This window comes from Rhyacophila brunnea, unplaced genomic scaffold (genome assembly GCF_057557595.1).
Source record: "Rhyacophila brunnea isolate RB1 unplaced genomic scaffold, BYU_Rbru_1.0 scaffold_1, whole genome shotgun sequence".
In the NCBI taxonomy this organism is placed as follows: domain Eukaryota; kingdom Metazoa; phylum Arthropoda; class Insecta; order Trichoptera; family Rhyacophilidae; genus Rhyacophila; species Rhyacophila brunnea.
This window is the reverse complement of record NW_028232751.1, coordinates 15,144,133-15,171,546: the sequence shown is the minus strand read 5'-3', so window position 1 is coordinate 15,171,546 and position 27,414 is coordinate 15,144,133. Positions and strand designations below refer to the sequence as shown.

At 32.1% G+C, this 27,414-nt stretch overlaps 1 protein-coding gene across 3 annotated transcripts in view; it reads right to left on the bottom strand.

Moving 5' to 3' along the window:
* Window positions 1-27,414, bottom strand: part of Fhos (Formin homology 2 domain containing) — a 133,043-nt gene that overhangs the window by 2,320 nt on the left and 103,309 nt on the right. Inside the window, exons 6-23 of one of the 3 annotated variants that reach the window (XM_085941510.1) lie at window positions 27,125-27,183; window positions 26,144-26,328; window positions 24,558-24,752; window positions 23,209-23,495; window positions 19,551-19,792; window positions 18,150-18,287; window positions 16,269-16,478; window positions 15,009-15,194; window positions 12,920-13,449; window positions 11,721-11,936; window positions 9,558-9,680; window positions 8,185-8,445; window positions 7,113-7,327; window positions 6,382-6,562; window positions 5,941-6,032; window positions 4,499-4,593; window positions 3,402-3,473; window positions 1,669-3,069 (exon numbers count right to left, since the gene is read on the bottom strand). In XM_085941510.1, the coding sequence (XP_085797636.1) occupies window positions 3,418-3,473; window positions 4,499-4,593; window positions 5,941-6,032; window positions 6,382-6,562; window positions 7,113-7,327; window positions 8,185-8,445; window positions 9,558-9,680; window positions 11,721-11,936; window positions 12,920-13,449; window positions 15,009-15,194; window positions 16,269-16,478; window positions 18,150-18,287; window positions 19,551-19,792; window positions 23,209-23,495; window positions 24,558-24,752; window positions 26,144-26,328; window positions 27,125-27,183 (3,271 nt within the window). In that variant the 3' untranslated portion in view covers window positions 1,669-3,069; window positions 3,402-3,417. Of the gene's footprint in view, window positions 1-1,668; window positions 3,070-3,401; window positions 3,474-4,498; window positions 4,594-5,940; window positions 6,033-6,381; window positions 6,563-7,112; window positions 7,328-8,184; window positions 8,446-9,557; window positions 9,681-11,720; window positions 11,939-12,918; window positions 13,450-15,008; window positions 15,195-16,268; window positions 16,479-18,149; window positions 18,288-19,550; window positions 19,793-23,208; window positions 23,496-24,557; window positions 24,753-26,143; window positions 26,329-27,124; window positions 27,184-27,414 lie in introns of those variants that run through there. The other 2 variants (XM_085941506.1, XM_085941513.1) reach the window with 2 other exon arrangements.

Here is a 27,414-nt window from a genome sequence, read left to right as displayed (position 1 = left end):
TCTAAATGTGAATTTACTTTATTTTATTCACAGTGATTGACTTCAATAACTATCACATATTGTGTTTTATTTACTAAACATTTTAGGCAATTTTGAAAGGGAACTATAAATATTCATTAGAATAGAAATTTAACAGTAAAATTATTATGCATGTAATTAATGTTTCAAATATATTATGATCACATTATATGCTGTAAGCTGCCGCAACGGGAAAAGAGTGTGTAATGTAATTTTTCTTGGTATTTAAAATGTTATCAGACTGGTGCTCCCGTCTTGTAGCACATTTTGAACCTTTAAATGAAAATTGTCAGCAAAATCTGCCAAAATCACCAAAACAACAATGAGGTAGCTCGCGTACCACACTCCATCGACACCCATATGACTCAATGAATGTTTTTTTATCATTTTCTACATGCCTACACATTTTCGACTCATGTCAAAATCGCGTGTTTTTTGTTTTGAGCAGTTGGCACTATGTATTTTCTATAAGATTGTCTATTATGTCTGCAAGTTGGTTTATGTTAAAAATATTATCAATGGATACAATATTGCAAGTAATTTTAACATACGCACACGTAGAAACTGTTAAAATTAATTGAAATACTAATACATTAGAGTTATCACTAGAGGTGAGTTGGAAATACTGTCACTAGTTTGTGTACTCAAGTATCGGATGAAACTACCCACACTCAGTACGTGTGGCCCAATAAACTTGTTCCAAAAAACTTGTGATGATATCATCGCTAGTTGGTAGACTTACAATACCATTGACATTAAATGCGCGCGAGCGCTTGAATACAATTATATTTTAATTTATTAGTCTATGCATGTCAATTACATCATCTTATGTATGAACAATAGGTCATAAATTTTCTGTAGTAGCACATTCATAGCAGAATGTGCTGAGGTGACAGCAGTTTAAAATAAAAAAAATCATTGTTATTCATTTTATGTTAACAAGAATATTATAACATAACATAAAAACTACTCATAAATATTTAAAATGTGTTTAAAATTTTATAATATAAATGGGACATTTCGAAAAGCTCAGCTCAGTGTATTTTTAGCGATTCTATTGAAGCCAATATTTCAAATACTAATATGGAGTTATGTTTTAGTTGCAGTTGAGTATTTGACTTATGTTGCATACGCATGCCAGACGCTCTATATAGTATTCCAAATACTAGTAAGTATTTTGGAACCAGTTTTGATACTAAGTATTTTTTTATACTGGTAGTAAGTGTACTTAGTCTTCAAAATCAACCAGTTTTCCCACCTCTAGTTGTCACTCTCCATCTTTGAATTTATGGAGATGGTGATCGTTCAAAATATTCTGCGGAATGACGAAACCATAAACTAAATTTGTCGCTGTGACAGCATGACAGTACGCGACGTGCAACATTATGTATTTGAAGCATAAATTGTAATAAATTGCTGTTTTATAAGGTTGTTGACATTTAAAAAAATCTTTCAATGGTATGATAGAAATTCCATTTTCAAGAAAATTGTTTATAATAAATAATATTTACCAATATAAAATTAATAATAGCTAGTTTTGGTAAGCTTAGCGATACTTAATAGAAATATAAAATAGCGCACATAATGTTATAAAATACTGATACACTCAAATGCTTAGCAATCGCAGAGGGAGGCTATGTTTTTCCTTTTCAATTATTTGTTATAAAAATACTTCAATGTATTATTTAAAACATCTACACAATACAATACTCTTAAAATGTCATTAATTCACAGAAAATTATTAAAGGTCTTTAGAACAATCACAATTTAAAGGCAAAGAACAAAAATAATAAAAACTGGGAAGTTTGACAATACAAAAATACTTTAATAATTAAATTAGTGTAATTCAATATACACCCGATCCTCTTTTTGCACGGTTTCGAAATAACACGGTTTAAAATAATTATGATTATTTTTTATTTACATTGATTTTTTTGCTTTAACACGATTTAAAAAAGCTAAAATGAATAAAAATAGGTATGTATGTAAGGACATATTTATCAAAAAATTGCGTTGCAGTGGACCGCACGCCACTGTTGTCATGCATACATACGTATATACATGGTGCCACTAGTCAAACACTTCGGTTTCGATACGAGAGGACATGCCACGTGCTTCGGCGGTAGCGTCATTAAGCCAACGAAATACTAAATTTAATTTAAATCGAAAACTATGTATTTTTATGTATACATATTCTTATGTATAAATAATAAATAAATTCGATTTATTTTGAGTTCAAGATTTTCGTATTTTGAGTTGATTTTAAGTAATGGAACCTATCTACCATTTTTGTATGGGTACCTTATCTTGTTTTGCAAGGTAGTCTTTCGAACGTGCAAAAAGAGGATCATCGGGTGTACACTATTTTTTGTTTTTCAAGAAATGCAATTTTATTATAAAAATTATCGCTGGCCAAATTTTTTTTGCTGTAAAAACTAGGTAAGGTAATTTGTAAACAGAAGTTGGTATGACTCATTATTAAAAAAATAAACTACCATATATTATTGATGTAAATAAGCAATATAGGTAAGTATTAGTATTTTAAACTTTTTTCAAACAAACATAAGAAAGAAAGATATTTTCTGAATAAGTACTTACATTTTTTTGCAAATGCATAATTTTGAAAAACCTCAAACATGCCTGTACATATAAAAAGTTGAACCGAGTGGGATTCAAACAAATATACATTCACTGTGGGTCAGTGCTATTTATTATCCATTAAGCCATCAGAATTATTGCTAATAACTACGTTATCTGAATCTATATGATATTACCCAGTCCAACTTTTTTCTATAGTATACTATTAGGTATATTTGTATAGTTTTTCAAAATAATGCAAAAAAATCTTACATTCTTGATATCATTATAAATAATTTAAATAACATTTGATTGTAATGCATCATAGCAATAACTGTTACAAAATAAACATTGCTTTTAATTAATTTGGAGGCGAATTCAATAAATCTCAAGGCTTGTGGGTTACACCAGCTCGTCCATTGTCCTCAAAAAGTCTCTTAGAAGTTTGTACTGGTCTAGGATACACTTGCTGCGCTACAATTATTATGGCAACATAACATTAAATACAATAAAAGTATTTTAAAATAATTCGCAATTATCACTTTAATCATGTTAATTATCATAATGGAAAGACACATATTAATTACAAATAAAACATAATAGGTACTTAATCCACATATTATTTAATATCAAACAGACCAGTTTTTGTATCAGTTAACAATGTCTGTCTAACTAGACGAAACCGGTCATTGTCATCATTAAATTATGTGCATGAAGTAGGTACTGCATATTTAATGTTATAATTTTATTCGCATATTAAAGAAATAATTGGCTGTTTATAATATAAAACAATTTATATTATTTACCTTTTAATTTCAGCTTCTATGTTAATAATTTTTGATCCTCGTGTATACCTTCTCGTGTCCTAGATCGTTTAACTGTCAAAAAGAAGACAACATGCCAAATATTATTATGAGTTAAACAAAAAATTAGATAACATTTCATACTATTCTATTATTCAAATTCAAATTTATTTATTTTACATATTATGAACATGACAAATTACAAATTCAAAGCGTTCATGATATGATATTAAAAATAAGTGATAACAATCTGTACTATAAAACACAAAGTTTGTCGGGAATTTAAAGGCTCCTAAATGGCATGCTCTAGCCTAGACCTCCACCTTTTTACGCCCACGGACCACTGAAAATAGTAGAAATGTTTTGCGGACCGTTAACACAGAAATAAAAATATATTATTTATATAGTAACGTATAATGACATCTGATTGCGGTTGATTTCATCACATAAAACCATTAATCTATTTTAATAACAGAAACACAATGCAGAAACACTTGCAGGTGCACAGGTTTTGAAGATTTTATTGGAAATTTTTAGCATAGGCATTTGGACGCTAAAAATTCGCGGACCATCAAAACATTTCTGTGGACCACCGGTTGATAAACACTGCTATTGAGTGCTGAAATTTTTCGATGAGTCCTTGGACTTGTTCAGGTGGAAAGGTCAAATTGTCAAACTACGGCGATTTAGTGCACCTTTTAAATAGCTTGCTGAAAAGTGATCACACATGGTGAACGACATTTATAAGTCTTCTCCGAAAGTATAATTCTAGTTTTTAAATGACATCTTTTGGAACATCTGTGCCTATGCTACATAACCAAGGATTCTTACCGACATTAAAGATACAAGGACAGGTATACCATAAAAGTGGTACACTTCTTACGCTTCCGAACAAAGACACCGCTAATTTGTGAATCTGAAGAAATTTCTAATTTTGTGATAGATAGTACATACATGACTGTTATAATAAAGTTTACATAATTTTTTTATATATTTTAATATAAAAATAAGGGTGCGTCTTATATTTGAGGAAATACGGTCTGCCCAATTCTAACTCTTTGCAAGTTATAATAATATGTTAAATTATGGACTACACTTACTCAATTTCTTGTTTGATGTTTTGTGTTGAGATTTTTTCCCCTTTTTTAACAAATTAGTAAATACATCTTCTATCAATTGCTCCGAAGCATCTTCCCTAAAAACACAATTCAGAAAATATCATTGGGTGTTCGGGGTACACTGCACAGGGCCAGCGGTATTATGTATTCAAAAGAGAGGCTTCATTATTCCTCATGAATCGGTGGCGAAGGTTCCATAGTAGGCGATTATTTAAAGCCTACCATCTAAGAAAAATAGATCCTCAAGTAAATAATTTAATTTAAAAAATAAATAAATACACTGAAAAATTCATCCAATTGAGAGTCATCTATCGTCAGAATTTAGAAGTTTTATTTTATTTAGTAAGGTTTATAACCATATACCCATACTAGCGCTGCCTGGATACAACTATATTATGAATTAATTTGAACCCTTTTCCAGATCTGTTTTGTATGACTTCAGTCTCGTGGCGCCGATCACTGTCTGGCTTTTTATTCAGAATTCAGGATTCAATTCATTGATGTTGTTAAAAATAATAAAATAATTTATCTCGCGATTTTTATTTATCAGTTATTTATACCAAAGTCTGTGTTTTAAATATAGAAGTATTTTAAAATGTCAAGTTTCACGGGTTAAATTATAAGTTGTTATGGAACATATTATACACAACAACGGATATTTTCAAAGATGATAGGTAAGATATTTTGAGCGTAGGTATGCTACGTTTATAAATGTTTAGGAAAACACATAATGCAAACTAATTGCTTATTTGTAAACTAATTATATCAAACTACTTGAGCTTTTGAAACTTCATCGATTTAGTGTACCTATTCATCAGTAGTAATATTGGGCTATCTTCTTATTTCCCGTAAATATATCTGATAAGCGTGGTTACTCCACAGCCTACCTCTTTCCAAAAGTCACCCTTCGCCACTGTCATGTATAGAGGTCATAAGGGACCGTCCACATGTGACATCACGCTCTAGGGGGGGAGGGTTTGATATAATAATGATGATGTGTCACAGGGGGGATGGAGGGAGGGGGGGGTCAGAGGAAATGTGACGTTACAAAGTAAAACAAAAATTTAAGGGGATTTAAAGATAAATATTTAATGTTCAATGTTTAGGGAGGGGGTGTTAAAAATAGACATAATCATGTGACATCATAATATGTCGACGGCCCCTAACCGCACCCCTGGTGATATACAAAATTAATTTAAAAAATATTTTGGAAATCATAATCAGAATTAAATGTATTACGAATGTGGTATGATAGCTTCCTCTCTGTATAATTAGGGTACACCAGTAAAAATAATATCATTCGTACCGCCGACCAGACAATCTTTTTTAGTCCAGCTCATGTTTTAATAGTTACGTGTAAGTATAAATAAATAATTTAAAATTTAATCAGACTATTTTTGTTATATTAAAATTAAATTACAAACCCCTTGCTCAGTAGTTCTTTTCTCTTTCTGCTGAATCCTGGAGCAGATATTAAAATATTCTTTAGACTTTCTTTTTCGGAAGCAGTGGCATTCTGAAAAAAAAATTAAATTAGTATTAACCCAACTTTAGAAGTTTATTTGTTAATTAAATATTTTGAAATCAAGTCATATAGAAACATGTGCAAGCATTTTGTATTATGTATCATCAGTGACTTTCCATGAGGGTAGGGAGAAAAGGCTGATGGTAAGATGGAATTATGATTGAAGAAGTATGTAACCATTTTTAGTAAAATATTGTCATATTTTAATAGTATGTGTGTAGTTATTTCAATTTTAATCACACCATTGATGAAATATTTCGACTTATTACTAACCATGGTTATAACTTAAGAACTGATTGAATTAATTACTATATCGATAAAAGTAGGTAAAACGCTTTACCTCTGTAATGAGTTTGCCTCTAGTTTGTGATCGCTCTCTGTATGCCTTCTTTCGAATGTTCTGTTCTAACACTCTCTCTCGGGTTGTCCGGTATTCAAGTGCAAATTCGCTGATAATTTTGAAGTTTTCACAAATGTCTGAATCATCACACACGCCCAGCCATTGCAAGAATGTCTTAGCCCTAAAAATATTAATAGTAATCATTCTATACTCAAGCTTGGATTTACCACAATAATTCTAAGCCCAGACTCCCTTATATTCCCTGGCATTGAAAAATTAATTAACAGAAAAGCTTAAAAGATTTTTTCTAGATTGCTACAAATTAAATTACCATTTTCTTTCCTGAACGGGCCTCCAACTAGTGGACGTTATATTAACAAAGTTTTTAATACGGAATGAATAACTGTTCGCTCAACGTGGACTGCACTTATTGAAAAAACAACATGCTCATTTACCAGCTTCACGGCTTTATATACGGGCACTCTACCGACTACTCCACTGTAGGTACACTAATATAGTAATATTATTAGCTATGACAGCTATTTCGAAATTTACACAGCTAGACAAAAGTCCTAGTCACAATTTATTTTACAGTAAATTGGAGATATCTTCCATCTTTTAGCTCAGCTGTTTTAAAACACAATCCAAATTTTATTACGGGTGGAAAATCTGTTTCTTCGCAATTTATATTCCTAATAAATTAATAATGAAAGAACATGTGAGATAGGTACCTAATAAGTATTCGCCTTCTTACAACTTGAAGAATAACAATCCTCTCCAAGCATTCGGTTAAGAAGTCACCAAGTTTTAATTTAGTCAAGCTGGTATCATGCTTTATAATTCTTTTGTAGCAATTCGTAGAGACTTTACAATCCTCTTCCAATTTGTTAATTACCGTGCAAATATCAGCAATATTAATTTTTCCAGCCCTGGTTACGGCACCTATCTGCAAAGGTTACAGAATTGAAGATACATTATTGTTGGCCAACCAACATCCATACGCGGGTCTATTCTATACACAAGCCTGCTTTCAGTCCGCTACGGCAGCTAAATAGGGTAGGAATGTATCGAATTATTAACACTTATTGTAACAATTACAAAAAGTTAACCGTCTGAACTGTGAAAACTGTGTATCTCGGTCTAAAATTTATTCAAGACAAGAAAGGTACTGTTAACACATAGTACTTATTGTAACAATTATATCTAAATTATTGTAATTGGTTCAGTAAGTGTTAATAATTCGATACTTTCCTACCCTATTTAGCTGCCGTAGCGGACTGAAAACAGCCTTGTGTATGGAATAGACCCGCATGTCATGCAATCCTATTTGGCTATAGTCTTTTTGAGTTAGACAACGTATTTTGTAGGGATTGTATTAAATATGAACTTTTTTTGTATCTACTCGTTAAGTAGCCCAACGCAACCACTGTAAAAATACATGTTACGGCCTTGATTTTGCGCATGCAATACACGTCAAGATAATCTGTCATCCATCACTTTGAAATGTCTGAACTATGAAAGTTTAAAAAACTTAACACAACCTATTAATTAAGTGCTTTTTTCAGATTAAGGTAGATTATGTTCGGTTTTGGTTTTTTTAATCTTCCAAATGACCACATTTCGTGAACACTATATTTTTACAAATTATTGGGTACATCGGTTCAAGTCAAGTTGTGTCACCTTGCGTTGGACCTCTTTTTCAACGTGCAATAAATAAATTGTATTGTTATATTATTTATTATTGAGAATTAAAAGAATATAATTCATAATTATTGAAAATTTTAAGGTATTTGCTATACGTACTTCACTGTAAAGGTCGCTCGAGTTTGTATGCTCTTTTTCCATAACTTCGCAAATGGTATGCATTAAAGAATTTTTGTTAAGGGTATCTTTCACCTCAGATATTTTAGATAGATATTCAATTTGAAAACCTTTAACTGAGCCAGTTCCATTTAAAAATCCACCAATTGTTAAAATCACTGACAGTATGTTTTTAAAAGTAGAATTATTTTTCAATATATGTATCGCTTGCTTGATATCAAAAAGTTTCTCACTAATGTCAGCCTGTAAAATCAAAAAACATGTTACAATAATGAAAGGTTAATTAACATTAAAAATCCTACAATGATATGTATAATTAATATAAACGGGTTGTTATGTCAATTTCAGTTATGCCTCATTCATTACGACCTCCCAGCAAGTGTGTGAATTTGATATATTATCCTAATCTATTTTTTTTATAATATTTTTTTGTTATGTACTTATTTTTACAAGTGCCATGTGCCAGAAATCATCATAATGAGTGGAATTCCTCTACGTATGATCAAATTATTTGACAGTTATCGACAAATTTTACATATCTAAATAATATATTATATACTTATGTAGACACAGGGCTCGACATGATCCGGAGCGCCATTCCGGTTCGTGAAATTGGTAAAATTGTCGCTCCGTCTCGTGTAAAAAATATTTTGACCTTCTGAGCTAAATAGGCATAAATGAGCTAAGACACATAAAATTTGATAACTATGTAAATATCTTCTCCGGTTCGTAAACTTTTCCATTTCGATTCCATCGAGATTATACTGTATAGACAGGTCGTGCTGACGGTAAACTGTGTAGATTCATTTTTCCACTGAGGAACAAAATGAATGTTTTTTTTCAGTTTATTGCAAAGTTACATTATTTTAATTTTATTTTGTTATTATTTTTGTTTGATTTACTAATAAAAATGTTTTCATTTTTTAAATTGTTTTAAATCCTACATTGATCGCGACTGTGTCCAAAATGTATCCCCTGCGATCAATCTGTATTTGTATAAAAATATGTTAATTGCTAGGTGTGCTTATGGATCCCTTTCTAACGGTTTTTAAATAATTTTTTAGATACAAATAATACACATTCTATGTAGTTAAATAAAAACATAAGTATGTAGTACTAATTTCTTGAATAGCACATCATTGTCTTCAATAAACGTTTTATATTGACTTTTGTGTTTTAATAAATATTGCTTGTGGTCCTACTAATGACCATGACCTTCATTGAGGTCAACAAAACAAGCTAATGGTATGGTGTCCTGGGTTGCCACCATTTTACTGGTTTTTTATACGTGGATAAATGTATAACATAGTAATGAATACGAAACTATGTTAGAAAATAAAAGATGAATAGCTTACCTCTATTAATTCGAAATCAAGCTTAAAAACCCACAACTTTAGTCGAGAATTCAGTTCAGTTATGGAAGACAATGTAATAAGAAATTGTTCCGCCGTTCCAAGTGGTATCGAAGGATTAGCCATCTAAAATTTATCAAAATAATTAATTCATAGAAAAAAATCTAGAAAACAACTTTGACTGAGTGGGACTTGAACTCACATTTGTTACTTTCCAGGTGAGTGCTTTCGCCTCTAAGCTATTCGTCCGTTTACGTTTCATGCAAATTATTTCTCATATTTATGTTTAACCCGATGTACTTCTACCAATCGGCAGGCAATCTGCTTTATAATCAATTAATGTAAATGACATTACTAACTTAATCGTAACAGACGTCTAACACTAGTCAAATTTGTCCATAATTGGAATTCATTATCACTTAACAATTAATCATTCTGTGAAGGTAATAAATATGTTATTAACATAGAAAGTATCAATAAGAGTTGACTGTTTTAAATTTTGATAGGAGAACTGCATGTCTATGCATAAAAACTTTAGTTAACTTAGAAACTAAAGCCCTAAAGACTATGGATAGTGCTGTAAGTCTGTTGATTTGAAGCTACAGCAGAAATCAGTCAGCCCGGCCAACATTTGTTCACAAAATCATCCTAAGTGATGAGACTCATTTTAACCTTAATGGTCACGTGAATAAGCAAAACTGCTGGTGGTTTATGAGAAACAAATATGTCCTGATAGAGTTGGTTACATGTAAATTGTAATATTACATTTCACCGTAGTACAGTTCGCCGTGAGCTTTCTTATCGGAAAGAGATGACCGTATACTATATCTATAGCACCGAGATGAAAAAATTACGCGTTGTTCGTGGAGCATTGTAGACAAAAATGTTCCAATTTTACCTAACCTAACCTAACACATAATCCAGTATAACAGCTATTTCGAAAATTTGTTTGCCGCTGGTTTCCTGTAATGCGACAAGAACCGTGTTTTATTTAGACATGAATTTTATCTCAGTACTAATGCGACGCAAAGAGGTCTTTAATATACGACCATATATTTCCGATACAACATTTCACGGTGAAGTGTGATACGGCGAACTGCATACATACAAAAGATGGCAACTATTACCGTGACATGTTACATTTTTTTACACGAATTGGATGGACTAGACATGGATAACATATGGTAAAGCAGGATGATACCCACCAGCCATATTGCATGCGAGACACAGGTCTTATTGCAGACGATGTTAAGTGGCCTCACATATCATGTGATATAATACCATTGGACTTCTTCCATTAGAGTTGTCTTAAAATTACATTCTACGCTGATAAGCCAGAAACAATTCTTGATCTTAAATATAATAACCGGTGCTTCATCGGTAAAATAGAGCCGGATTTGTGCGAAAAAGTCATAGAAAATATCCCACCATGAGTGTAAAACCAAGGCATCTAGAAATTTTTCAATTTTGAGATTAAATGCAAAACAACTGCAAAAGTCGTGAACTTGATAATGTAAAAGTAAAGTAACTGAAAGAACATGCAATATGATGTAGATATAGACCAAATATTATGGTTTTTTTTAGAGACTCTATTTGTCCTAACAAAACGAAGACTTCAAACCCTAATATATCCAAAATATGTCTTTTGCAGATGCCTTCGTTTTACACTCACGGTGCGATATGTCCAAAGGAATCATTATTTGCTATTTGATAGATGTTACATAATTCCCACATATCGGTGTTGTAATACATGAAAAAATCATAAATATTTATTTTTATCCAAAAAAAAACTATCAATTCTTATTGAAACAGCATTAAATGATTATAAACACTTAAATTAAGGTGTTATCAATTTATAGTGTATAATATTTGTAGCTATTGCATCATCAGTGACGCTACAATCCGGTGTGGATCTCGGGGTGTCTCCCGAGTAGGTTTCTAAACAGATTTTTAAAATGAAAATTGGTTGTTAGCAATTTGCTCAAGCTATTAGGTCCATGCCATGATGAAAAAACCACATGTGAATTTGACAGATGTAGGATTCAAATGCGTAATCCCCAGCTTGAAAAGCGTACAGTCATCACTAATCCACATTGGGTGTTTGTGATAGTTTGTAATCATGTAATATTTAACAATATGATACATATTTTGTCATGTTTTATTTACCTGAGCTTCTTGAATTTTTATTGTTTCTTCTTCAGTCGGGATTAGGCTTAAAACCTTTTCAACCATTTCCTTAATTAATACGCTGTTATCCATCTTGATTATTGCATTCTTAATTGCCTGTGAGGGCGGTAGTTTCTTCAACGCTATATTAATTGCATTTGATCGTCTTTGATCTAATATAACTAATTCTTTAGATTTTATCTGGTCTGTTTGCTTCTGAAATGTTAATTTCATTATATTAATACTAATTGTAATAGATAAACACCTAAATGATATATTGAAATAATAAAAAAACAAGTTTATTGTAAAACATGTAAGTAGATAAGTACTCATGTATAATTTTTTTACTTCAGTTGTTATTCTCATGTCCAAATTACATGGGCACACTCGATCATCTGACCTGATTCACAGAAAGTCATGAGCGATAATATAGTAAGATTTCTATTATAGCCCAATCCAACTTGACGATTGTGTCAAAGGTGCTACTTGTCGCCTCTGGCCATACACCTTGTTAATGCTGTCTGTTTGACATTTGATTTTATAGTCGCCTGATTTTATTTATTATTTTAACTTGTAATATTAATACAAACTTGTTATTTGTCCAAATTATATTATAATCTCCAATTCTTTGCAGTGACATTTGATGTAAGAAAATATGATCAACGACTGTTACCGAGCTGACCAATAGATATTATTTGGTTTGATTATAATTTTTCAATACTAGCAACACTTGACGATTGCTCATGAAGATCAGTTTGAGTTGTCAAGTCTGCGAGTCTACTGGTGTAATGAGCGCATCAATAACTTATGTCTAAAAAGGAAAGATTTCTTACCTCCTGAAAATGGCAGCAATGATGATAAGTTGATTCATAAAAAAAGAAAGAATAGGAAATTAAAAATCAGTAATTTGTTAACATAAATAATATTGTAGGTATAGATCAGTGATGCACAACCCGCCAACATTTGCACCCAGTGCATCCCGTCTGTCAAATAGGTTGTGCACCACTGGTATAGAGATATATATTTTATTTAAATTTTGTATTGAGAAAAATCAATACTGCATAACTGAGTTAAAATCCATTCATATCTAATGACATCCAATGTTCCAGACATGCACCTTATTTTCGGATCAATGAAAGAAAAGAAAGAAAAAGTTTTATTTACTGAAATGGTAACTGATATAGGAGCTATGATCTTACCTTCATGGTTTCTTTAGTCTTATTCTCAAATAATATTTGCAATTTTTGTTTATCAATATTGACGGAGGACAGTTCATCCCAAACTGTGCCAATTGAATTTTTACGAAGATGAGACGTAGGTATTTCTCTCCAAAACAGTTTAATAGTCTTTAGTTTGTTGGCGGGGAGAGTTGATTCAAGGGAAAGTGAGCGAGGGTGCAAAGAATTAGGGGGTGGTGGGGGAACCTGGGTGTCTTCGAATCTTTTCAGACCAAGTGGCGGCGGAGGAGGCATTGAAAATGGAGGGGGAGGAGGTGCGTGGAGATCAATTGAGTTATCGTGCATACGGCAGGATTCATTTATTTCCCCCGACATGCCTGATAACGTTGCATTGCCACTCGTGTTATCTGTCAGAGGCTGTGAAGCGTCTTCACTATCCTCACAGAGATCAGTGAAATCTAAATTATTAATGATGAGTTCTCTTTTGAGGCTCTTTTTAATTTTCTCCCACGTTGCATCGAATTCAGATTTTTCTAGAGTTTTCATAGTTCCTAAAAAAATATTTTAAATATTTAATAACCTATTTTTATTTTAATACTGCTACGAAATTTTAAATATTTATATTTTGACACTGATATATTGTACACTGTGTCCCATACCCAAAGTGTGGTACACATATCTCTGGTGTTCACAAAATTTTCAAGGGGTAGGTATGTCGATTGCTTTATCTGCAAACCGGCTAACTCCATTTGGGCAAATTGCTCAGGAAGAAGAAAAAACTTAATAATTTAACTATCAAGCGGAATTTCATTTTTCCAAAAATACACTTTTTTACAAATAAGCTGCACTGCGAATTAGTCTACTATTGTAGCTTCTCTTTTATATATAAAGAGTAGAGTTATTCTATTTACGATATTGGAAATTTGGCACCTGCAGTTGGCTGTTTTGGGTGAAGAATGATAACGCATTTATTTATAGGTTTAGGACCAAAATCTAATTTTTGGTCAAAAGTGCAGTTGGCTGGTTTGCAGATTAAGCGGTCGATGTGGTTCTTTCAAAATTACATCCACGTTTTTATGTATGGCATAAGGGTTTTTTGTCAGCTGTTGTTAAATGTTAAAGATTCTCATAAAAGTTGCGGCCACATTGCAATTTCGGAAAATAAGTTGTATTCGTTAACTTGTATGGTCACAGGGTGTAAATAATAGTACAGAAATGCACACATAAACTACTCAGACTAAGACATAGCACATGTCAAAGCACAGATACTAGAAGAGTTACGTGACAAGGCATTTTAATCAACTTGGCGGATGGCAGATAGTCCTTAAGTAAGTTAGGTCTCAACAATATGCCCAGTGTTAGTCCCCATTTGGCACTTATGCATGATATATTGTCGCTGTAGATTGGTTTGTCAAATAGACCAAATGTCAAATGTTCAGGAGACGAAAAACAAATTTCATTATCTTGTAGGTATTTAAATACATGGAGGTATTTAAATTATTGTTTTTACAGCATATGAATTATTTTGTCCTTATAATAATTATTGTATACTTACCTACCTACTGAAAACATGGGGTTAGTATCATTCTGTAGAATATGTCACGTAAGCAATGACATTATTAATGGACAACGCACTCAATACAGTAGCTAGCAAATAAATTCGCGGATAGCGACATTCGCACATGTATAGGTAGACGTCACGCAATTTCTATTATGCGATATCATGCATTGGGAATGTATAGCAAAAGTAATTTAATGAAAAGGATGGTTCTGGTCCATTTAGATACAAAAAAATATTCTGCATTAAAAGGTCAATTTGGACAAAAACGGATATTCGACAAACCAATCCTATAGCGACGATATGTCTATGCATTAACTAATGTTTCCTATTTTATATATAGTAATTCTTATTGTTTATTTGAACATTGTTTACTTCTAAGGAAAAAAGCAATAATTTCCGACCATGTCCGATCCTAATAGGATCATATGGGCCTCCACAGAGTAGAGGTTTGTATTAACAGATTTTGTTTTTTACAAGAAATGGAATAATAATAAAAAAAGCAATCATACCAAATGAAAAAGTGTGTTTTATTAATTGCACTATTCATACCTTTACTTTTGGATTTCTTTAAACCTTCCATGGCTTTTGAGAACAGTCCTGATAAGTCGCCAGCTAAATTAAATTTAATTTCTTCAATGGTTTTGTTTGGCGATCGAAGCTTCTCTGCAATGTCTTTGACCGACTGCTCCTTTGACAGAACAATTAAAGGCTTCTTGTCCGTTCCGGGATCTATTCCTGAGATAAATTTTGAATAAATGAATAATTCTGCTATTATTTCATAGTATTAACCCATCACACTATATTTAAGAAAAGAAAGACAATTCCTTCCAGTCGTACAATCCATTGGCATAATATTTATAACATATCTTTGGACAAAAGAATAATTTTGTTTTTTAAACATATTATAAGTATACAATTCAAATATTTATGTACTTATTTATTTTTATCCTCATAGGACATAATAAGTATAGCATTTATTAATAATTTCAAAAGAAAAAAGAAATAAATTTAAACAATCTGTATGTAATTTGGTTTTGTAATCTATAGGATAATAAATACAATTTTGAAATTATATTTATAATATATTATCATAATAATGTCACATAATTGTCTGATCTCAACATTCTTCCTGTTTCTGTCACCCATAAGCAGTGTATAGTTTGCCTAGCCCCGCAGGACGTTCTTGCTTTGTGCTTTTTTAAATGATGTTTATTTTATGACCGTTTAGTTAGTTAATTTGGTAACATAACCCGAAGATGTTGGAAATGTGAATTGAATGAATTTTATAATTTACTTACTTAAACCATGAAGAGAATACTTTAAAAATGAAGAATACCAAAGTTTGAATGTTAAACATGTGTCTTGGATCGATACTATTATAAAAAAATACTCTGGCACCAGGGCTTTACACCTAATCCTGTCGAATGAAGGGATATGGAGTCATAAAATGTAGGTTAAAAAATGTTGTATGCAAGAAGATTTTGATAAAATTATTCAAGTGCTATCCTTGATAAGGCGATTTAGATACTATTTATAATCTCAACCAACATGGGGGGTGTTTAGCAATAGAACATAAAAGTATTTTACAGACCAATAGTTATTTTCAAAATTCTATAATAGTCAGCATAAAAAAATGCACCAAAGTAGCTCCTAAGTTTCAATGTGCCCCTAACGTAATTGCACATAATTATTTCTATTTAATATTGTAATTATGTACTTTTGACATATGAAGCATAGTTTTTTGTCAATAACAGTTATAATAAGGCATTAAGTGAATTTGGACACTTTCCGTTAATAAAAAGTATTTACCGTTTTCTTCGTCGTAATGTGTGTCCCCGTTTTCGTTTCGAATCTTCATCCAGTTCATGTCCGTTCGTGGTGAGACCTTTTTATCGAAATATAAATCATTTAATTGGTTGTTTAGTGACGTCACATCTGACACATAGTCTTTAGTTCCAGTGTGGCCTAAAGTTCCATTCTGTATCCTCTGTTGAAGTCCTGAAGTATACAGCGGATGGCCTGAAAATATACAGTATATTTCATACAGTTATACAATAATAAAACATTACACTATAATCTATATACATATTACATACTTCATGGATAATCCAAGTTAATTTAGTATATATTATTATAACAAAATGTTATGTAAAAGCCAAGACTGCCTACTTAATAGTGTGACTGAAATAATAAAATAACTGAACATAAATGAACTCCAAAAACTACTCTTTAATTATTTAAACTATTGGGTCTGTAATCGAAACTAATATTTATATAACATACGTAAGTGATTAACGCTGCATTTTGGAGAAATAAAATAGATCGGTGTCTATATAGTGTACAAAGTATACTAAACATATTTATTACGTCTAATCGCATGGTCATCATATCCTGATATGAAACCCCCCCCTACCAATTTTTTAGGGTAGTGTGATTCTATACAGTATTGTTACAGCGGTCGAAATGGAAAATTTTACGAACCGGAGCCTCGATAATCTTCCGATATATTAATATAAATATTTACATAGTTATATACTTTTTATAATTTTTATAATATTTTATATGGCCTATTTATCTCCCACGATGGCCGAGTGGCTTAAATGCCGGCCTATAGAGTCGAGGGTCCCAGGTTCGAATCCTGGGTCTGGCTAGTACACATATTGTTTTTCAATTTGTGTATGAGTCAGAGTATGGACCTAATAGGTTTAGCAAGTGGCTGACATCCATTTCTCGTAAAAACAAAAATCTGTCAATACAAACCTCCACTCTGTGGAGGCCCATATGATCCTATTAGGATCGGACATGGTCTAAAGAAAAAAAAAAAGAATTTATCTCAGATGGTCAAATTATTTATTTTTTCCACAAAACGGACCAATAATTTTGGGGATGTCATGAAACGGAATGACGCTCCGGTACATTTCGAACCCTGTTCCCAATTGGTATTCCGCAGAATCCTATAAACTGTAATTTAATCAAAAATCGAATACAATATGGGAGCATATGTCACGCAGCGACATATATTTAAAAGACAATATATGTGAAGCAATATTTTGTTGCGCCGCAGGCAACTTTTTTTCTATTCATGAAATAGTAATTCGTAATATTGATAATTTTTATTCGTTTTTGTGAATCTACGAGAATTTTGAAAATTTTCCTAAACGATTTCCGAATACCCAATGATAATAAAAAAAAGAATCTGGTATCATAATTATTATCATTTAATTAAGGGAACAACCTTATAATTTTTATTCTGCGACTAAATTTAATTGGGAAACGCTGCTCTACAGAATTTAAGATAAAATAAATCAGTTCAAATGATGATACTATAGGATAATGCAATGTGCTTAATAAAATAATAGCTGGATGAACATCACATGAATCAATACTTTTTTATAAAATCGCTTTAGCCTTCTGTTCATAACACAGCTGGCCGACTTGCTAAACCCCCATACTAGATTCTTGTCACCCAGCTCCCCCCCCCTTGTCTATTCGTCTACATAAGTACAATTATTATTGATACTGATATAGATGGAACAAATTTTGTTTCAAAAGGCTTTGGGTAACATCAACGACACTGACGACAATATCGCTTCATCTATTCAGCAAAACGCCGTCCAATTATGACTCAGAATAATTGATATGGTGGAGGTAAATCCAATGCTTCATAATATCACTGGCTGAACAACATACCTTCCATTATTTCACCATCGTGGGGTTCTTTCTCGTTGTCACTCTTTCTTGTCGTTGACCAGAGCTCATTTTGCTCTTTTGCAAATTCCCTTTGTCGTTGTATGCGCAGTCTTCGCTTTTCTTTTGTGAGCCGAGTTTCTTAATTATTCAAAAATTTGTTTGTTAGTGAACAAGATTATTTCAAACCATGCAGTTTTATTATGAATACAAAAGGGGGATTAATTTGACTGTGCTATAATTGAGATGTATAATGTCATAGGTATAAACATAAACTAATATTATTTTTTTTAATACACATAATATTCTACACCAAAGCCGATTCAAGCCGACTTAAGATGGCGCTGTCTACACCCATTAGAAACAACAAAAAATACATTATTTTTAGTATTAAATTATTCACAAAATGTGGAAAAGTCAGAAAACATTCTGTATTTTCTGAGAAATTGAGTCTTATTTGAGGATTCAAATTGTCACGGATCGCAGTACATAGATAATATTTTTTTGAAATATATTTTTACTGTAGTAAGATGGCGAAACACGATGTCCGTTTTTCTAAATTGTTCAGGAGAGCAATTTTATTTTATCTTCGAAAAATATTCAAACAATGAACAAATCACATATTGACACAGTTTATTTTTCACAACATATCGTCTCTGTCTGGCAGAACACACTAACTGGAGAATACTAGTTTTGAGTAATTTGACTTTGAAGTTGTTAAAATGTTTGAAATGGTCTATCATGTGAGTTTATTAAGTAATCGTAAAAAGGATGTCTTTAAAATAAAGACTGTTTATTTATTAAGAAGATTTCCAGACGGTAAAGTTTGAAATAAGGAACATTTTGGTATAACTAACTCGATATGTCAGTTTTTTGAATTAGTGTCTTCTGCCAGAACAGAGACGATATAAGACCTAGACATACCATATTTTGATATCTTGTAGATCTCACTGAGACGAGTCTGAAGGTATACATAACTCAATTTTCTAAAAAACGGACATATCATGTTTTGCCATCTTACTACAGTGATATAATATTATGCCTATAAATCAGTTATTTTATCTTAACAAAACCAACAAGAAAGGAAAATTATTGTAATTATTAGTATATGGCGTGTACCTACTTTAATTTAAAGATTTTTGGTGTATTTCTATGTTTTATATTGCCGAAAATAGATAAGCAAGTATCTGACGAATTGCAGATAATTTATAACTAAAAATGAAATGGGACGGCATTTTAAGTCTGCTTAAGGGCTACACTTTGCCTAGGGACGTCATTGGTTATGTAGATACAAAGTTTTCAAACTTGGGACACACTGGCTCTGAGGTACAGAGTTACTTTTGAGTTAGATTGTTATTGTAACACTTTGTTAATAGAAACCATTGATAAATTAAATAAATTTACCTTTGCTGTCTCTGAAAACATCTTGATCAGGCGAATTGCCTACTGCGTGGATGTCCTCGGAAGCCTGTTCATCTGATAGTGCTGTCTGCAGGAATGCTTGGTTGTAGTGCGAGGCTCCGTTTTCACATATATCGCCGTTGGGGGCCGTGCCGTTGGAAGAATGTCTTATGGATCGGCGGCATGTATTTCCACCCATTGATTTACGGGTTCGAAGTGTTCGTCGTATAGAGTCATCAAGTTGTCTGGAAGATCGTTTGTATTCATTGTAAGTGGTTGTAGTGTGTAACCAAAGATATAAAAAAACAATTTTTTTTAAATTGAATTTATTGTCAGGAATTTTAGTGATTTTGCTCATAGTAGGGGTTTATGTATTAACTTAATTCAAATAGTAATTCCACGATTCACGGAAAACTGACCGCCGCGGATAATAATTATTATGAGCATTCATGAAAACCTAAGTTTAATATTTAATCTCCATAAAATGTTTTTACTATTTTTTGTTTATCTACTTCAGGGTTTCCCAAACTTTTTCTGCAATGGAACACTTCGCAAACCCGGAAATTTTAACGGAACACTTAGTTTATTTTGTAGGTTATTTATTAGCGCAGCGCAGCTACCGTTCTGCCAATTTTGGAAACTGTCGTTAAACTGACAAGACTTGTCAGCCGATCAATTAAAAATATTATACCCCATCTTTTTCAAGCGCACGGTATGAGAAAAGATGGTCCTCCGTCTGTACCTAGGTCCTAGATCATGGCTGCCACATCCCGAAGCGGGCCCACAGGCTAGAATATTTGGCGGGCCCCTACTTAGCAATGTGACGATCTAGAGTTGCATATTCCAAATGCTGTTCGAGGTAAAATTAAGGGTATTTTTTAGCGATTTTTTGTATTTTTAATACACCCACTGCTGGCTGGTATGCACAATAATGGACATGCCAAATATTGACAATAATTAACATTGTAAGTATGGCAAAACCACATATTATTAAATGTCAGTATGCTTGAAGTGAAACAGGACCGCAGGCGAATTTTTTTACTATTAGTGCATGTTTGTGATGTGTGTTTATCTCACTTGGCTGGTCGATCTCTCACGCCGGGCCCCCGTAAGCCCAGGCCCCCAGACTAGAGGCCTGTCAGTCCGCCCCCCCCCTTGTGAGAGCCATGAACTATCTAGATACTTGACGTCATAAACATCAGTGGAGATTGATCATCACTCGCCTTTCAATATAAAGTAGATTCTTTAATTATTTTAGTTTTACTTATTGTATTTCTACTTAGTAGAAGATATTTAAATGTGTTGCAGTGTATAAAACCTTTTCAAATGGTCGCGGAGCACCTATTCAGGTTCCGCGTAATACTGGTGTTCCGCAGAACGTAGTTTGGGAAACCCTGCTCTACTTTATGGTTACTATATTATTCAGGAATGGATAAAAAGAAAACATACACTTGGTAAACTCATTCAATTATTCAAAAAAGAAGGACATAATTCAATCAAATTGGTAACACGATTCTCGACTCACTCACGAAATGCTAGGGGAAAATTAATAACAATTTAGCTTCTGTCATGTATTTACGTTTTCCGGAGAGAGTTATCAAAGACTAAGTTGCCAACTAAGCTTAACAACCCATTAACATATTTTATAGCAGAATAAATTATGACATAATATAGTGGAGAAGACACTTCAAGTAGGGATAGCAATGCAGAGTGAATATAGAAATACCGGTATTTCGGTATTTCTTATTGAATACCGGTATTCGTCAAAACATATCAGAGAAAAAGAATAAAAAATATAACTAGTATAGTCTATTTAAAATATTCATTTATAGCAACCTAAAGTACTTACCTACATTTATTATGTTGACCTTTATAAATATTTTAGAACTGCTAATTTTTACAAAAAAATACTATAAATCTTGCTACAGGAAAATCTCTCAAATTCAAGGTTTATTCGATGTACCTACTATCAATGTTGGATTAATAGTTATAGAATAATTGGAAATATTTGGCACGTATATTTTCTTTTTCGAAATATGTTAATTCATCGCGACAATTCGTATACGTATATTTGATACACTAGTTGAGGGTTTTTGTTTTAATTTTATTTAACTTTTGTTGATTTCTTCAGTCAATTAATTTGTGTTTTAGCAGCGTACAACTAATACAAGAAATTTAATATACTACAATATGTAAGTAATGAAAAATAACATTAAATTCATTTTCGAAAAACACAAACATGTGTACTTTCGTAATTTCGTAATACCGGAAATATCGGTATTTTGGATTTTTGAAACCGGTATTTCGGTATCGATAACTAATTGAATACCTACCGGTATAACTCCAGGGAAGGTGAAGAAAGTAATCAATATAGAATTACAATTTTTTTCGGCCATGTCTGATCTTAAGAAGAATATAGTAGGTTATGGGCCTAAGCAGTGGAGGTTCGTGCAAATAAAATTTTGTTTTGACGAGAAATGGATGTTAGCCACATGCTTAATAATTTTACCTAGAGGTAACCGTTACGTTAACTTTTTAAATATTTTTCTTCATTCTGATTATGTAAGTAGTTTTGATAATTAAATAGAATTAAACCGGAGGTTGATCATACGAAGTCGTTTATAATTATCAGCCGTCATCTTATTTTTTTTTTAATATTTCACGACTAATTTAAACATTAGTTTTATAAATTTCAATGACGTCAAGCACATTTTATTTCGTTATTCGATTCTCTAATTGTTTAGTTTGCAGAAAGGAAATATTTTATTTGCAGTCCAAAATGTGCTTGATGTTTATTTTGCGATGAAGTATATCAAGATGGCGGAATATGGAGATTACCGCTAACTAATAGCCTCAAATGTCCGAAAAATAATAATATTATCGCAAAAGTGACAAGTCATAAAAAAATCATGTCATACTAACATTATAACGAAAGTCCGCACTAAAGCAAAACCCGTACTGCCATCTCAAATACATAGGTATTATTATTATGAGGTGTATATCATAATTATATTAAAATTCACCACTATATGGTTAGAACGCCAACCAAAATAAAATGTTTAGCGAGACAGCTGGCTTACAATATTCTATTTGCAAACATATGTCACACATAAGTATGTAAAATACTGAATTTTATAAAATCTTTATACTTTATAGTGTGTTTATAAACCTTATTTAAAGCGCTAGAGCAGGGGTCCTTAACCTTATTTTCATCGGGAGCATATTATTTATACCCAGAAATGGAATGACTGGCACATTTTTTTCCAGCGGAACTTTATATAAATGAAATAGACATTATAAAACAATTGTATTAGACAATTATTATTAGTTCTATTTTTTTTAACAATGCCTAGTATTATATAATGTAGTAATATTGTTAAATGTAATGAAATAGATAATTATATACTTATACATATATTTTTTTTTAATAAAAATATATATATGAATGTCGTATGCAAAAATGCATTGGATTTCTTCAATCATTTTTTTATAGTTAGGAATGTTCTATGTGGATATTTAGATTCACAATGAGTCGAAATCTGTATTTAGATTTTATTATGCTCTTTGTTGAAAATAATGATAAAATCATAAACAACTGAGTATATGCATGCACAGGGTTGGGAATCTGCTCTAGAGCATAATATTATCATCGTTGACTTACGATAATGGTGCTCCGTGATCGTCACCATCCTCGTGATTTAGCACGGCTTCGTAGATTTGAAACTGCCTAAGAAGATCAAGGTCCGTTCCTTGTCTGGCCATGTATCTTTGAATTATATTATACATCCCTTGTTCTTCCAGCCAATCTGTTTGATTGTAATACATGTCGCGATCTGATACTCCATTCAGGCATTTATTTATTAGGGTCATTGTGTAAATCAGGAGTTCGGTGTCAGACGCGTCATAGTCTTTCAATAAATTCATTATATTTGTCCACGGAGGTACTCCCTAGAAAATAAATAGGTAATAATTAAATGCCATAATCTTATGCCTTTGTAGACAAAGCCATGTTTTCATTAGAAGACGATATACTAATCTTAAACGGACTTTGCAACTGTCAAAGCCAGCTAGCTCCACCGGTTACATGTAAACCGTAGCACAGAATTTTATTAGATTCAATAATGGACTCAATATGAACATTGATTCAATTTCCATAGCCTATTTTGGCAAAATTCATGAATTCAAGAATGAAAACCTAACCTAACCTAAAAAATAATCCAGTATATCGGCTATTTTCAAAATTTGTTTGCCGTTGGCTTTCTGTAAACCTACAAGTGTTTTATTTAGACATTAATTTTATCTCAGTACTATACGACCCAAAGAGATTGGACGGTCTATAATATACGACCATATATTTCAGATACAACATTTCACGGTGAAGTGTGATACGGCGAACTGCAATCGTACAAATTTCCGGACACGAACTCCACCCCGGTATATTATGAGTGATCATGAATATTGATAATATACTAAAATCAATCATTAAACAACCTCCAGACGTTCCGAATTGGTTGGTGGTTAAACATTAAATTTATAGTAATAATTTTAGTTTATTTATCAGCCCGACTAAATCGGGTGTTGTCTCCAGACGTTTCGATTTTGTCGGTTGATTCCTGTTTCATGAATAGAGCGCATGCATACTTGTCTCCTATTCTATACTTACCAAAATTAAAAATATAGGACGCGTGAAAACGTGGAACAAAAATTGCTGCTGAAGCAAAAAATTATCAGATTTTAAACGTCACCCGATATTGTATCTAATTGGTGCTGATACGATTTTTGTATTATTTGATAGTTTAACCATACAGCTCGCAATATAAAAAAATAATAATAAATGATTAATTTACGTTGCACCTAATTTTAATACTTACATAAATATATGTATTATATTATAGCGTGTATCATGTCATTAAAATGTCACTTTAAATAGCCACTAAATGGTAGTGTATCGATAGTAAGCGGACAGAGAAATAAATAAGTAAATGAAATGAATCAATACAATATATTTACTTGACAGCAGTCAACGGCTTCAATTGCCTCAATAAGCAGTGTACAGTTGCTGTCCACATACTCGACGAACACCAGCAGAAGTTTAAGTGTCGTCTTCACAACAAGCCGGAACTTTGATGCCACCAACGAGTACAGCCACTGCAGGCTTGCATTGTGTGCCATCAAACCATTCATGCCATCGACGTAGAGCATCACCTACAGGAAGAAGTTTAAAATGTCATTCATGTTATAAATACCTCATTCAATTCGGATATGTATAGTAACATTTTATCGTAAAGACAAACCCCCACTATTCAGCGGTGATTCAAAAGATTTAAAAGGAGGCTTCAAACAAGTATTCAAAACAATCATACAATTATTAAATTAAACCATAATCTACCTATAAAATATACTTAACCCACAGCATAATAGAATCCCTGAATTTTAAAATTTTAATGAAAAAATTACCTGCTCTCACGGATTGCGGGGTGGAAATGCCACGTTGAGAGATAATAATTACAAGATAAAAATAACTTTTTATATACCTACAACGTTTTTAAATTTTCTGTTAAATCATATAAACTTGACTTGACTAGCTTAAACGATCAAAAAAAATGTACTTGATAGAAATACTGAATAATGAAATGTCATTTCATATTGATTTCCATAGTAACGCACGTGTATATTATTTAATAATTTTGTTGCTAGGAATAATGGTATCGAAATAACTTTTCATACAAAACAAAATTAACTGAAAATAATTCAATTCTGCTTAAAGATGGCTAAAAGTATTTAAAAAAAAATGCATTAGAATCGTGTTCTGATATATTCTAAAAGTTTCAAATGTCTAGCTAGTCGGGAAGTTAGTTAAAAATCAATTGAAAGATTTGTACCAGACAAACAACCACCGGACAAATAAGAATGCGATCTAAGAAAAACGTTGTAAAATACTATACTAGACATTGATTCCCAACCATTCTTGATTGGTGGAGTTGGTTTTCAATGTTTAAATATTTTGCAATACCTCTGCTTGGGTGCTTGTTATTAAGTTCAACAGAGATAAATACACAATTAAACATCTTCACTTTATATTTGGTTCAACAGTAAACGTGTAGGTATATCTTCTGTAATGGTTTTGAATTAAAGTAATTCTTTTATTTTCATTAGGTATTTGTTTACCTATCCAAGCTAAACTTTCATAATTTCATCATTATTAATAATACTAATATAATAATAATAGAGGTATCCAGAGGACTGGACGAGCTGTTTTACTTACTTATATCATTTAATTTTACATATTTTATACATTTTTTCATTTATTTTTTTACCTATTCTCTGTGTAATTTTCAATGTAATATAATATGTAATTGTTGTGTTTATTTGCAATACAAAGAATAAAATTTAGAATAAATAAATAATTTTAAATGTTTTATTATATTATTATTTTAGTAAGTATGACAATTGTGTTATTTTTCTACGAAAGTTTTTGAAAATTCTCTTGGAACTAGATAGTTGGGAACATTAGGATTAGGCACACGATAGGACTCAATAACAATTTAAATTATTTAAAATATTTCGGGTAAGTAAATTAAATTTATGATCCGTACCTGTCCGAGTGCGCGCAGTATGTAATTTTGATAGTTCTGGTCTGCATCAGCGCCCACCCTGATGAGGCAATCCAGTCCGTCATTTTGAACGAATTCGTGGACCAAGTCCTTGTCCTCTTGGAAAATCTGTTTCAACGAAAACAGGGCACGTCTCAATTCTCGGCCCTCTGAATTTAAAAGCTTTTCTGTTGGTAAAAAGAAATAAGAGACAAATTAAACAACCACGACTCGGGTGTTTGCGATTAGTGCTTTCAATCCCGATCCGAAAAAAAACTCAATTATAGGTATAGGAAAAATAATTTTATATATTTACCTATTATATAACTGACAAATAAATTGTGTAAACCGGAAGGAAGTAATTCTGCAGTTTATTCCGTCGAGTCAAATGGTCACACATCGTAGAGTCATCCTTATAGTTTTGCAAAATAGGGCTAGTTTTGGTAACTTTTAGATCAACACTGAATAAATTGCTATTGAAGACAGGGCTTCGAATCGTAATTTTTTCGTTTTGGTTTTCATTCCGGTTCAAGTAAAAAAATGTATATCGGTTCGGTTTTCGTTCCGAGAAAAATAATTGGTTTTTCCGACTTTCGGTTCAGCTCCGAGTGGATGGTAGTGAGTGACCCAAGAGTCTAAGAGTTGAAGGGCCAAGATGTAAGACATGTTGCGAATACGACAACTGAGCGATAACTGAAGTGAGGAGTAAGATCATGTTAACGCGCGTGTTTGAACATGTCCGAACCGAAAAAAACCAATCTTTTTTCAGTTCCGGTTCGAAGCCCTGTATTCAACTCATCATATTTTTTTCAAAATACCAAAAGCACAAACATAATTAGTTTTTGACAATCAGTGTAATACAGAATCTATATACCTATTAACCCTGTATTAGCCGCAAGGTATTTAGGTGATTTATAATTAATTACACTGTTTAATTAGGTCAGTACCAGATATAATATAATTATCACTAAAAACAATACACACCTATTATAGTATGAACTCTGACTGATAATTGAGTTCGAAGAATGATGGAGTTCTTTCGACTGAAAAGAATAATAAAACACACTTATTATTAAATTGTTAAAAATGTAAAATATTATAAGGTTTATTTTTCTTTCGTTCAATCCATTGGGTTTTTGTCTGGATTAAACACAAATGGAAAAAAATAGTAGCATGTGAATTTGTCAGGCACCCGTGATGCAGTGCGTACGGCGCTGGTCTTTCATCCGGGAGCTCCGGGTTTGACCTGGCGAGGTCACAAAATATTTATATGA